Below are 12,957 nucleotides of genomic sequence, written 5' to 3'. Positions count from 1 at the left end.
GATGTAAAATTAAAAAAAAAAAATTTAAAAAGTCTTGCTTCACTAATTTGTTCTCAACAGAAACCTGGGGATGGATTGTACAAGAAATCAAATCCCTGACAACTGTGTAACCTACCTGTCTCATTTTAGCATGGATATAGAAGCAGGAATAGCCCAACTGGGAGATTTTCTTAGCAAGGAGTTCCACCCTCTGAGAGGAGTTGCAGAAAATTATTGACTGGTTAATCTGGAGCTGGACATTGAAAAAGATGACAAAAAAACCATCAGCACTTCTGGAAGGACAGCCTGCTGTATAGCAGAAAAACTGCACACTTGATCTTTTAAAATATTAAAGAGAATTTACATAGGATGAACCAGTGACATGCATGACAAGCCCTGTGCAATACATGCGAAGTCCCTGATTTGTTTCCCAGATTAGGAATCATGTTCCTTTGGTCAGCCAGGTTTAAGGATGCTGCAAGCCAACATTCATAACTGCCATATTGGGTCAGATCAAAGATCCATCAAGCCCAATCTCCTGTTCTAACAGTGGTCAATTCAGGTCACAAGTATTTGGCAAATATCAAAAAGCAGATAATAATAATAATAATTTATTTCTTATATACCGCCAAGCCATGTTGTTTATCATCAGGATCAAGCAGCATATTTCCAAGTCTACCTGATTAGTAGTTTATGAATTTTCAAGAAAAAGCCCTGGGTGGCTCATGATATCACATTCCAGCATGGCTCAGTCTCAGCTGAAAACCCCCCAACAAGAACAAACAGCCAAATTGCACCCGATTTCTTACCCTGGAGAAAAGCGTATTGAGGCAGTGTACTTTCTGGCGTTCAGTAACATAAGCATAGTATTGAGTTACTCCCTTCAACGTCAGTTCCTCCATCAGGTTAATCTCATAGGGTTTCTGCAAATGTGAATTCTACAAACAAAAATATATCATTTTACCCAATTTGGAAAAAATTCTATCCACCTACCGAATACATTTCCCTCAATTCAAATGTGCAAAAATCTAGGCTTCTGATGCATAAACGTTACCTTGTAAGATTAGCTTCTCAATTGCATGGCTCAAGAATATCAAGGGTCAATGATCCTACAGACAACAGGATCTATGGAGTAATTATCTGAATGAATAGGGAAAGTTGGGCCATTCAGAGCAGAAGTAGACTGTCCTCTATTGCATACCACGATTGATACATAGTCTGTATGGTTAAAAGGAGAAATCAGGTTCTTACCTGCTAATTTTCTTTTTCAGCCTCTTCAGACCTGCACAGAAACTGATGGTTAATAGCTCACCAAGACCAGCAGGGGGAGACTGAGAAACAAACTTGTGGCTGTAGTATAATTGGGCTGTGCAGTCCCAAGTACAGTCACAGTCTGATGAATAGCCAAGCAGAACTAATAAAACGAATCAACAACACTCCCAGGAGAACAGGAACAGAGAAATACTGTTGGATATTGAATAGAATAAGAACCTTCAAAAAACGTCCCCACAGCTCGCCAGCTAGACCAGATGAACCAAACACTGCTGTTCTCTCTTTTTTTTTTTCATGTTCATGTATTATCAATCTCCCTAAACTTCTGAACAAAAAGACACAGCAGAAAAAACACACACTCTTCGCGCAACAATCCAAACAGGAAAATGACAGGGAGGGATCTTTGCTCATCTGGAGAGATAAAAAAAAGAAAATTAGCAGACGAGCACAAAAAAATGATGGGACGTACCAAAGCAGTACCCATCATGGGTGGGACCTCCGAAGTGCTGCCATAAGAACACGCTCCCCGAACACTTGTGTCCCGAAGTGCCTGAATGTCCACATGGTATTGTTGCACAAAATAATAGAGAGAAGACCAAACCGCAGCTTTACAGATATCCACCGGAAGTACAAGAGAAGACTCTGCCCAAGAAACAGCCTGATCCCAAGTGGCATGAGCTTTGAGAAATTCCGGAATGGGCTTCTTCTGAAGAAGGTACGCAGAAGCGATAGCCTCCTTGAGCCATCAGCCTTAGACACACTGTCCCCCTTACGAGGACCCACTAAAAGGACAAAAAGACGATCCAATTTCCAAATTCCTGGGTCCACTGAACATAAAAGAGCGAAGGACCTGACAGACATCCAACTTGCTCAACTGCCTCTGCTCCAAAAAGTCCTCCTGACTACCCAAGACCGGGAGGACCACGAACTGGCTGACCACCTTGAGCAGAAAAGAAGAAACTGGCCGCAGCACGACCCGCTCCCTAGAGGACTCCAGGAAGGGAGGCCTACAAGAGAAAGCCTGCAGCTCAGAAACGTATTTCACAGAAGTAATGGCCACCAGGAAGATCGCCTTAAGAGTAAGGTCTTTCAATGTGCAGAAGCCCAGAGGCTCAAAAGGAGGGTGCACTAGCACAGAAATATAGAAACATAGAAGATGATGGCAGAAAAGGGCTACAGCCCATCAAGTCTGCCCACTCTGCTTACTCACCCCCCTGTCTATGCCCTAATGACCCAATTTTCTTATCTTGACCCTCGTAGGGATCCCACATGGGTATCCCATTTATTCTTAAAGAAAGTACCAGACTGAGATCCCAGTTTGGAACCAAAGGCCACACCGGAGGTTGAAGCAATTTAGCTGCCCACAAAAAAATTAATCACATCCAGAGAAGAGGCCAAACGCTGACCATGCAACAAACTGCAGCTGAACCTTGAGGGAAGACCAGACAAGGCCCTTGTCCAGGTCATCATGCAAGAACTCCAAGAAGTGAGGCGCAAAGGGGAACCATATCATGAGCGGAACACCACTCCTCAAAGATATGCCAAACTCACACAATCTCAAGAGGTGGAAAGTCTCCAGGAACCCAAGAGGGTGGAGATCACTGTATCTGAATAACCTTTCCTACTTAGGTGTTCCCTTTCAAGAGCCAAGCCGTTAGACAAAAGGGACCTGGATCGAACATTGGAAAGGGACTCTTGTGTCAGAAGGTCGGGCGAGAGGGACAGCGGAAGATGATCTGCCATGAGAAGCTGAACAAGATCTGCATACCACGAGTGCCAGGGCCGATCCACAGTAATCGGAATCATGCAGCAATACTCTGACTGGAAGAGTGTCACTAGTGAAATGCCGCAAGGCTCGGTACTTGGACCTGTGCTCTTCAACATTTTTATAAACGATCTGGACATTGGTACGACGAGTGAGGTGATTAAATTTGCGGACAATACGAAGTTATTCAGAGTTGTGAAGACACAGGAGGATTGCGAAGATATGCAACGTGACATAATCAGGCTCGAGAAATGGGCATCAACATGGCAGATGAGGTTCAACCTGGATAAGTTTAAAGTGATGCATGTCGGTAACAAAAATCTCATACACAAATACAGGTTATCCGGGGCGATACTTGGAGACACCTCCCAGGAAAGAGACTTGGGATTTCTGATCGACAAGTCGATGAAGCCGTCCACACAATGCACGACGGCAGCGAAAAGGGCGAACAAAATGCTAGGAACGATAAAGAAGGGGATCACGAACAGATCGGAGAAGGTTATCATGCCGCTGTACCGGGCCATGGTGTGCCCTTACCTGGAATACTACGTCCAGCACTGGTTGCCATACATGAAGGACACGGTACTATTTGAAAGGGTCCAGAGAACAGCGACTAAAATGGTTAAGGACCTGGAGGAGGGAGTTGCCGTATAGCGAGAGATTAGAGAAACTGGGCCTCTTCTCCCTCAAAAAGAGGAGATTGAGAGGGGACATGATCAAAACATTCAAGATACTGAAGGGAAGAGACTTAGTAGATAAAGATAGGTTGTTCACCCTTTCCAAGGAGGGAGAACGAGAGGGCACTCTCTAAAGTTGAAAGGAGATAGATTCCGTACGAACGTAAGGAAGTTCTTCTTCACCCAGAGAGTGGTAGAAAACTGGAACGCTCTTCCGGAGTCTATCATAGGGGAAAACACCCTCCAGGGATTCAAGACAAAGTTGGACAAGTTCCTGCTCAATTGGAAAGTACTCCAGTGAGGCTGGGCTCATTTAGAACACTGGTCTTTGACCTAGAGGGCCGCCGCGTGAGCGGACTGCTGGGCACGATGGACCACTGGTCTGACCCAGCAGCAGCAATTCTTAAGTTCTTATGTAAACAGATGTTTTGAGGCAGAAATAAAACTTTGACTAAAAGATCAATAGAAATCCAAAATGGCCACCATCAGCAAATTTGCACCAAAAACAGCAAAAAAACAAAATCTGAAAATAACAGTGATTTGGGGAGGTGGGAAACTTGAACCCTACCTTCAGAAAATCTCAAAAATGAGTTTAGAGAGTTTCACAGACCACCCCTTAAGTACCCATAGGAAATAATGGAGGTGTACTCAGTGTCTGAAGTGCATGCCTGTCAGCTCTTCTTCACTGCAGCTTAATAGAAAGATTTTCTGCCTCAGAACAGCTCCAAAATGACCAGATTTGAAGATCTTCGGACCGCCAGTCGGTCACTGATTAACCTCCGCCCCGTGGATCCTCTCTACACAACTGGGGGCAGGAAATGCAGTCTGCGCCCTGAAACCCGGACGAGTTTTACTCAGGACACATACAGCCTGCACTTAAACCCCTGACAAGATCAAAGGGCAAGCGAGCTTCCAGGGGAATGAACCCCAAGTCCAGGAAGGGTGGCACACAGCAGGCTGGCTCAACAGATCCACTGAAGTTTCTCAGTGAAGCAGCAGTTCAGCTCCACAGGACTGCGTCCTGTCCTCCGACAGAGGACCACCGCAAATGGGTATCAAGGCACTCAAGCCACCAAAAAAATGAATTTAAACAAAAAAATAAGAAAAAGATGCAGAGCCAATCCAAAAAACCTGCACGGACTGCTTGCAAAAATTGAAAGTACAGGGGGCTCTAACTCTCTCACTGAGGTAGGAAGAGCATGTACTCAGAAAAGTGTATGGATTTCTGCAACTCTCAGATTGCGGGAAGAGATTGAACATCTAGCATAATGAATCTGGAAGGGACTTAACAGAATAGTCATTTCCTACAGGACTGCACAGGCTTACCACCTCCACCTGCTGGAGACTGAGAACAGACTGATCCTAAGAGGGACTGCACAGCCCACTTGTACTGCTGATAGACTTCATTGTATTCTCAGTCTCTACCTGCTGGTAGAAGAATGTAAACCCGTCTGTGCTGGTCTGGAGGGATGCTAAAGAAATAGCTATTTTTCCAGTTTAGATGTTTTGTATTTTACTGAAGGCCATGAAAGGTCTGGAAAAATGCTGGAGCAAATGTATTGAGTTAAAAGGAGACTGTTGAAAATAAATTTCATTTTCATCCCCAAAAATATTTTCTTGATTAGGCTGGAAACTTTTCAACTAACCTTCGCATATCCAAGAAAGTATGGATCACTACACCACTATATATTTTCCCGATATGCAAAAGATGAAAATCTTTGTCCATTTAAGTATTTTAATAGCCTAGACCAATTTAAGAATAATTTTAAAATGATGTACCTGAATTTTTCAGATGTGTTGACCAAACAAATATAAATCAGAAAGTACATATACAGAGGCATTTGTTGAAATATTTCAACTGCCTTCATCTTGGAGGTTTATATTTTCCTTCTGAATTATGAAAAATACAGAATGGCTGTCAAAACACCCACCTACCCCAAACAAGTGAGCAGATCCATCCCCACACGTCTTCAACAAGGGAAATATTACATTCTGGTGGGAAGACCCCAGAAAATCTTTTAGATTACATAACATTGTAACTCTGAATAAGTGAAATATGAAGGAAAAATGGATCAAGATTATTATAACTTGACTGTTTTTAAGTGTCCTAGGGAGAAAGATACATCTAAAGTTTGGAAGCAGAATACTTGGGTGTGAGAGGAAGAAGAATTTAGTCCGAGCACATGTGAAGCCTGATGGCTGCTATGTAGTAGTAGGAGACCGTGGAATAGCAGATATACAAGTGGTGCCTCCAGCAACCAGTTTTTCCATTTACTGTGACATCTGGATTGTTTAGGCTTAAGCCAGAGGGCAGCTGCCATGTTCCTGGGGGTAGTAGACAGTTGTCTTCAAGCAATCCATTCATAGGTACCTCCCTTCCTTTAAAAATTACTCCTCAGTTTTAGTTACAATGGTACTAGAGAGTCTAATATAGGAAAGGAAGAAGGAAGACTTGAGGGCAAAAGGGGTCAGAGGTCCTGAACATAGGAAACAGAGGTCTTGCATACTGTAAAAATAGGGCAAGATGCTAGGTTCTTATACATACAAATACTAGATGTAAATACATGTTCAAATGCTATTTTGCATCTAAAATAGTATATACAAGGCAACCTAGACAACCAAAATATGCATGAAAATTAGGCCAAGAAACAAATCCAATAAGCACTTACCATGAACTTCTGTACACTAAGAGGAAAAGTGGCAGAATAGAGCAGAATCTGTCTGTTTTTAGGTAGTGTCAGTATAATGTCCTCCATTATCTGCACAAAATCTTGAGACAATAACTTATCTGCCTGCAACAGAAGAAAATAGTGCTGTCAATTTTATTTATTTATTTATTTATTCATTTATTCATTCAATTTTACATACCGTTTTTCCAAGGGAGCTCAGAGCAGTTGTTTGAAACATGATATGTCAGGAGGGAGTTACAATCTAATTTTGTACCTTAAGCGATGGAAGATTAAGTGGCTTATCCAAAATTACAAGAAGCAACAGCAGCATTTGAAACTGGTTTCCTAGTTGTCAGTAGGGGCTCTAATCACTAGTCCATTGATATTTGATACATTAACAAGACAGTTGATGATAGCAGATTAAGACCTGTATGGTCCATTCCAGTCTGCACAAGATGGACTCGTAGCATATCCGAGTAGTAGTCTGGATGTGTTCTTTGTCATTTTCAGAACACAGATCATAGAAGTCCACCTGGCCTTGTTTCAACCACTTAAGCTGTCAAAGCCCCACTCCAGCCATGATCAGAGTACAGACTGCAGAAGTCTAACTGGTACCGATCTTATTTTCCAATTACTGAAGTTGCCATCTAAGCACTGCCAAGTTTGTTTGGTTCCATTCTCTTTCCATGCAGGATTTCTTTATGTTTATCGCATACATTTTTTAATTCAGTTACAGTTCCATCTCCATGGAAGATCACTGCAGATATCTACCACCCTCTCCATGAAAAAGTACTTCCTGATGTTATTTCTGAGTTGGTCCCCCTAAAAACTAAATTCATGTCCTCTAGCTCTACCCATCTCTGGAAAAGGTTTGTTTGTATATTAATACCTTTCAAATATTTGAATGTCTATCATATCACCCATACTTTTCTTTTCCTCTGAAGTATATATCTTCAGTTCATGAAGTCTCTTCTCATACGCCTTGTGGCACAAACCCCAGACCATTTTCTCTGAACCGCTTCAAGGTTCTTTTATGTCCTTAAGGAGATACAGCCTCCAAAACCAAATACTCCAATTAGCATCTTCAAAGACTTAGAAAAGTGTGCACCTTTCCACTTGTGTTTTGTTTTTTTAATCTTTATTCATTTTCAAATATTACAAGTGTATAATAAACAATCAGAAAAATTTTAACTAATCACTTGACAATCTTACTTCCCCCAAATATATAGATATAAAAGAGTCCCATCCCACCCACCCATACATTAATAACAAACATAGTAACATAGTAACATAGTAGATGACGGCAGATAAAGACCCGAATGGTCCATCCAGTCTGCCCAACCTGATTCAATTTAAAAATTTTTTTTTTTTTTTTTTTCTTCTTCTTAGCTATTTCTGGGCGAGAATCCAAAGCTTTACCTGGTACTGTGCTTGGGTTCCAACTGCCGAAATCTCTGTTAAGACTTACTCCAGCCCATCTACACCCTCCCAGCCATTGAAGCCCTCCCCTGCCCATCCTCCTCCAAACGGCCATACACAGACACAGACCGTACAAGTCTGCCCAGTAACTGGCCTAATTCAATCTTTAATATTATTTTCTGATTCTAAATCTTCTGTGTTCATCCCACGCTTCTTTGAACTCAGTCACAGTTTTACTCTCCACCACCTCTCTCGGGAGCACATTCCAGGCATCCACCACCCTCTCCGTAAAGTAGAATTTCCTAACATTGCCCCTGAATCTACCACCCCTCAACCTCAAATTATGTCCTCTGGTTTTACCATTTTCCTTTCTCTGGAAAAGATTTTGTTCTACGTTAATACCCTTTAAGTATTTGAACGTCTGAATCATATCTCCCCTGTCTCTCCTTTCCTCTAGGGTATACATATTCAGGGCTTCCAGTCTCTCCTCATATGTCTTCTGGTGCAAGCCTCCTATCATTTTCGTCGCCCTCCTCTGGACCGCCTCAAGTCTTCTTACGTCTTTCGCCAGATACGGTCTCCAAAACTGAACACAATACTCCAAGTGGGGCCTCACCAATGACCTGTACAGGGGCATCAACACCTTCTTTCTTCTACTGACTACGCCTCTCTTTATACAGCCCAGAATCCTTCTGGCAGCAGCCACTGCCTTGTCACACTGTTTTTTCGCCTTTAGATCTTCGGACACTATCACCCCAAGGTCCCTCTCCCCGTCCGTGCATATCAGCTTCTCTCCTCCCAGCATATACGGTTCCTTCCTATTATTAATCCCCAAATGCATTACCTTTCACAACCCCCCCCCCCTATATCTTATCTAATACTAAGGTGTTTAAGATGTCTGATCATTAGAATAAATAATCAATGGCCCCCAAATCTTTTTAAACTTATTATAATTTCCTTGTTGCATGGCAAGCACCCTTTCCATTTTATATACCGTATTTTCGCGGATATAACGCGCGCGTTATACGTGATTTTACGTACCGCGCATACCCCTCGCGCGTTATATGCCTGAGCGCGGTATACAAAAGTTTTTAAACATAGTTCCCACCCCGCCCGACGCCCGATTCACCCCCCCAGCAGGACCGCTCGCACCCCCACCCCGAACGACCGCTCGCACGCGCTCCCACCCGCACCCACGATCGGAGCAAGAGGGAGCCCAAGCCCTCTTGCCCGGCCGACTCCCCGACGTCCGATACATCCCCCCCCGGCAGGACCACTCGCACCCTCACCCCGAAGGACCGCCGACTCCCCAACAATATCGGGCCAGGAGGGAGCCCAAACCCTCCTGGCCACGGCGACCCCCTAACCCCACCCCGCACTACATTACGGGCAGGAGGGATCCCAGGCCCTCCTGCCCTCGACGCAAACCCCCCTCCCTCCAACGACCGCCCCCCCCCAAGAACCTCCGCCCGTCCCCCAGCCGACCCGCGACCCCCCTGGCCGACCCCCACGACACCCCCACCCGCCTTCCCCGTACCTTTGTGTAGTTGGGCCAGAAGGGAGCCCAAACCCTCCTGGCCACGGCGACCCCCTAACCCCACCCCGCACTACATTACGGGCAGGAGGGATCCCAGGCCCTCCTGCCCTCGACGCAAACCCCCCTCCCCCCAGCCGACCCGCGACCCCCCTGGCCGACCCCCACGACCCCCCCACCCCCCTTCCCCGTACCTTTGGAAGTTGGCTGGACAGACGGGAGCCAAACCCGCCTGTCCGGCAGGCAGCCAACGAAGGAATGAAAGCCGGATTGGCCCATCCGTCCTAAAGCTCCGCCTACTGGTGGGGCCTAAGGCGCGTGGGCCAATCAGAATAGGCCCTGGAGCCTTAGGTCCCACCTGGGGGCGCGGCCTGAGGCACATGGGCCAAACCCGACCATGTGTCTCAGGCCGCGCCCCCAGGTGGGACCTAAGGCTCCAGGGCCTATTCTGATTGGCCCACGCGCCTTAGGCCCCACCAGTAGGCGGAGCTTTAGGACGGATGGGCCAATCCGGCCTCATTCCTTCGTTGGCTGCCTGCCGGACAGGCGGGTTTGGCTCCCGTCTGTCCGGCCAACTTCCAAAGGTACGGGGAAGGGGGGTGGGGGGTCGTGTGGGTCGGCCAGGGGGGTCGCGGGTCGGCTGGGGGGGAGGGGGGTTTGCGTCGAGGGCAGGAGGGCCTGGGATCCCTCCTGCCCGTAATGTAGTGCGGGGTGGGGTTAGGGGGTCGCCGTGGCCAGGAGGGTTTGGGCTCCCTTCTGGCCCAACTACACAAAGGTACGGGGAAGGCGGGTGGGGGGGTCGGCCAGGGGGGTCGCGGGTCGGCTGGGGGACGGGCGGAGGTTCTTGGGGGGGGCGGGCGTTGGGGGGAGGGGGTTTGCGTCGAGGGCAGGAGGGCCTGGGATCCCTCCTGCCCGTAATGTAGTGCGGGGTGGGGTTAGGGGGTCGCCGTGGCCAGGAGGGTTTGGGCTCCCTCCTGGCCCGATATTGTTGGGGAGTCGGCGGTCCTTCGGGGTGAGGGTGCGAGTGGTCCTGCCGGGGGGGGGATGTATCGGACATCGGGGGGGGCATCAGGCTTTCAGGATGGGGACAGACCTTCAAGGGGGGACAGGACTTCAAGGGAGGACAGTGCACGGAAGTCAGGGGGGGTGAACGGAGAGTCGGGACAGCGCACGGAAAGTCAGGGCGGGCGAAAGGAGAGTCGGGCAGCATGCGCGTTATATGCCTGAGCGCGGTATAGAAAAGTTTTTGTACATATCATCGTGATTTCTGCGCGCTATACCCCTGTGCGCGTTTTACAATGGTGCGCGTTATATCCGCGAAAATACGGTATATGGCATACTGAATTCCACCAAAAAGTATAATTAAGTTTAGTGTTAAATATCAAGTGAGTTTGACATCTGGCTTTTTCATGGTGCCTCAGTTTGCTTTTCACCAATTTCTCTGAATCCAAGTGATGCTAGTCTCGTAGAAGATAGTGGGCTCTTCTACAGATGAGATGTTATCGTATGGTTTCTCCCATTTTGTCTAAGGAAAAATTTATTATTACATCTAGCTCTTAGATTCCCATTTACTAAGAAACAGAAAAACAGCAAAATGTTGCACTATTTCACTAAATGAAAATCAAAAGACTGAACCAACAGAAGAGAAATTAGTCTCTATCCCCTGATACTTTCTGTTGTAAGTCATGGAAAAGACTGATAGTGGAATAAGATAAGAACATAACTGCCATACTGGGACAGACTGAAGGTCCATCAAATCCAGTATCCTGTTTCCAACATTGACCAACCCAGGTTACAAGGAGTAAAACAGATTTTATGCTGCTTATCCTAGGAATAAGCAGTGGATTGCCCCCATGCTATCTTAACGGCTTATGAACTTTTGTTTTAGGAAATTATGCAAACCTTTTTTTTTAAACCCTGCAAAGCTGATTTCACCACATTCTCTGGCAACAAATTCCAGAGTTTAATTACATGTTGAGTGAAGAAATATTTTCTCTGGTTTGTTTTAAATCTACTACTTAGTAGCTTCATCACATGCTCCTAGTCCTAGTATTTTTGGAAAGCGTAAACAAGCAATTCACATCTACCTGTTCTACTCTACTCAGCATTTTATAGGCCTCTATTATATCTCCCTTGAGCTGTCTCTTCTCCAAGCTGAAGAGCCCTAGCTGCTTTAGCCTTTCTGTATAGGAAGTTGTCCCATCCCTTTTATCATTTTGTCACTCTTCTCTATACCTGTTCTAATTCCACTATATCTTTGAGATACAGCAACCAGAATTGCACAAAGTATTCGAGGTGGCCATATCAGAATGATACAAAGGCATTTTAAAATTTTCATCTTTGTTTTACATTCCTTTCCTGATAATTCCTAACATTCTGTTTTCATTCAGTTGAGTAACAGAAGGCTGAGATCTAGGACTTCAGTATTTAAATCCTACCAACACTTCTTGTGACCTTGGGCACATCACTTAACCCTCCATTGCCTGAGGTACAAATTAGATTTTAAGTCTTCTAGGGACAGGGAAAATATCCAGATGTAACTTGCCTTGAACTACTACTGAAAAGGCACAAACTGCATATATCTCCCAAAAAATATGCACAAATAATATCTCCAAAAAAATATGCACTTAACTAGGAGACTTACCTCATCCAATACCATCATCTGTATTTGGTCAACTTTTGCTACCCCTTTTTTGATGAGATCTAGAATCCTGCCAGGTGTAGCTATCACCACATGCACTGTAAACAAAACAAAACAAAAATCAGTTAAAAGGGTGCTTTTATTTTAAAAAAGTTAATCCTAAACATGCCAAATTACATGTGATTTCTGTTGAGTAACAAGGCTCTACAAAGATGTTTACCTTAAAATGCTTGCCTGCAAATTAGTTGTATACCTGTATGCAGATTAACATTTACATGCTTGTAGAAAACAAGCTTTGTATAGTGTTTTAAACAACTGTCAAAACTTGACCTACTTCAATAAAACCTGATATATATCATCTTGAATAAATTTGCAGTAAGTCTATACTCACATCAGCTACCTCACCTAACAGGGTTGCCTCCACCTAGAGATTATCACCATCATGCTACACATAGATGTAATTTGTTTTGTTTTTTTAAGCAAAATTCAAATACCATGGTTTTCAATCAGGAGGATCTGATCCTTAATAAAAATTTGCATCTGATAAAGGCTACGAGTCTTAGAGTGAAGCAAGCTTTTCCAGAAAAGAGATGGAAAAGAATAAGCACAGAATATGTTTTGAAGAAATCGCAAAGAATTGGGCTCAACTGATCACCAACAGGAAGCAGCAGGGCCTAATTTGCACTGAAAACAGATAGTGTGGTAACTTTTAGATGAAGTAGCCGGCATGAGTGTAGGCTTATTGGATCATTCCATGTCAAGTGGTCTAGGACTCCCCATCTCGGATTTTGACGAAACTTTTGTGTGCTGAATCTTACATGACCCAGCCGAACTCTGGTAAAGTTTAAGATCCACCAGTGGAATACTTGTGGAGATCTAGCTCTGTTTTATATTATACCACAACCATGTAAGTATCCCTGCAAAAGTTTTGCAACTTTGAGTCAAATAAGATCTCCTTGGTTATATAAGCAAAACAAATTAAACTTGGCAATATTATACAA

At 44.8% G+C, this 12,957-nt stretch overlaps 1 protein-coding gene across 1 annotated transcript in view; it reads right to left on the bottom strand.

Annotated features, from left to right (window-relative positions):
- DDX6 (DEAD-box helicase 6) overlaps nucleotides 1-12,957 on the bottom strand; it is a 92,757-nt gene that overhangs the window by 22,923 nt on the left and 56,877 nt on the right. Inside the window, exons 7-10 of the mRNA XM_033918320.1 lie at nucleotides 11,960-12,054; nucleotides 6,363-6,485; nucleotides 789-917; nucleotides 116-232 (exon numbers count right to left, since the gene is read on the bottom strand). Coding sequence (XP_033774211.1) covers nucleotides 116-232; nucleotides 789-917; nucleotides 6,363-6,485; nucleotides 11,960-12,054 — 464 coding nt within the window. The remainder of the gene's footprint in view (nucleotides 1-115; nucleotides 233-788; nucleotides 918-6,362; nucleotides 6,486-11,959; nucleotides 12,055-12,957) is intronic.

The sequence above is a fragment of the Geotrypetes seraphini genome, chromosome 13 (assembly GCF_902459505.1).
Source record: "Geotrypetes seraphini chromosome 13, aGeoSer1.1, whole genome shotgun sequence".
Lineage (NCBI taxonomy): Eukaryota > Metazoa > Chordata > Amphibia > Gymnophiona > Dermophiidae > Geotrypetes > Geotrypetes seraphini.
This window is presented reverse-complemented; position numbering and strand designations above follow the sequence as displayed.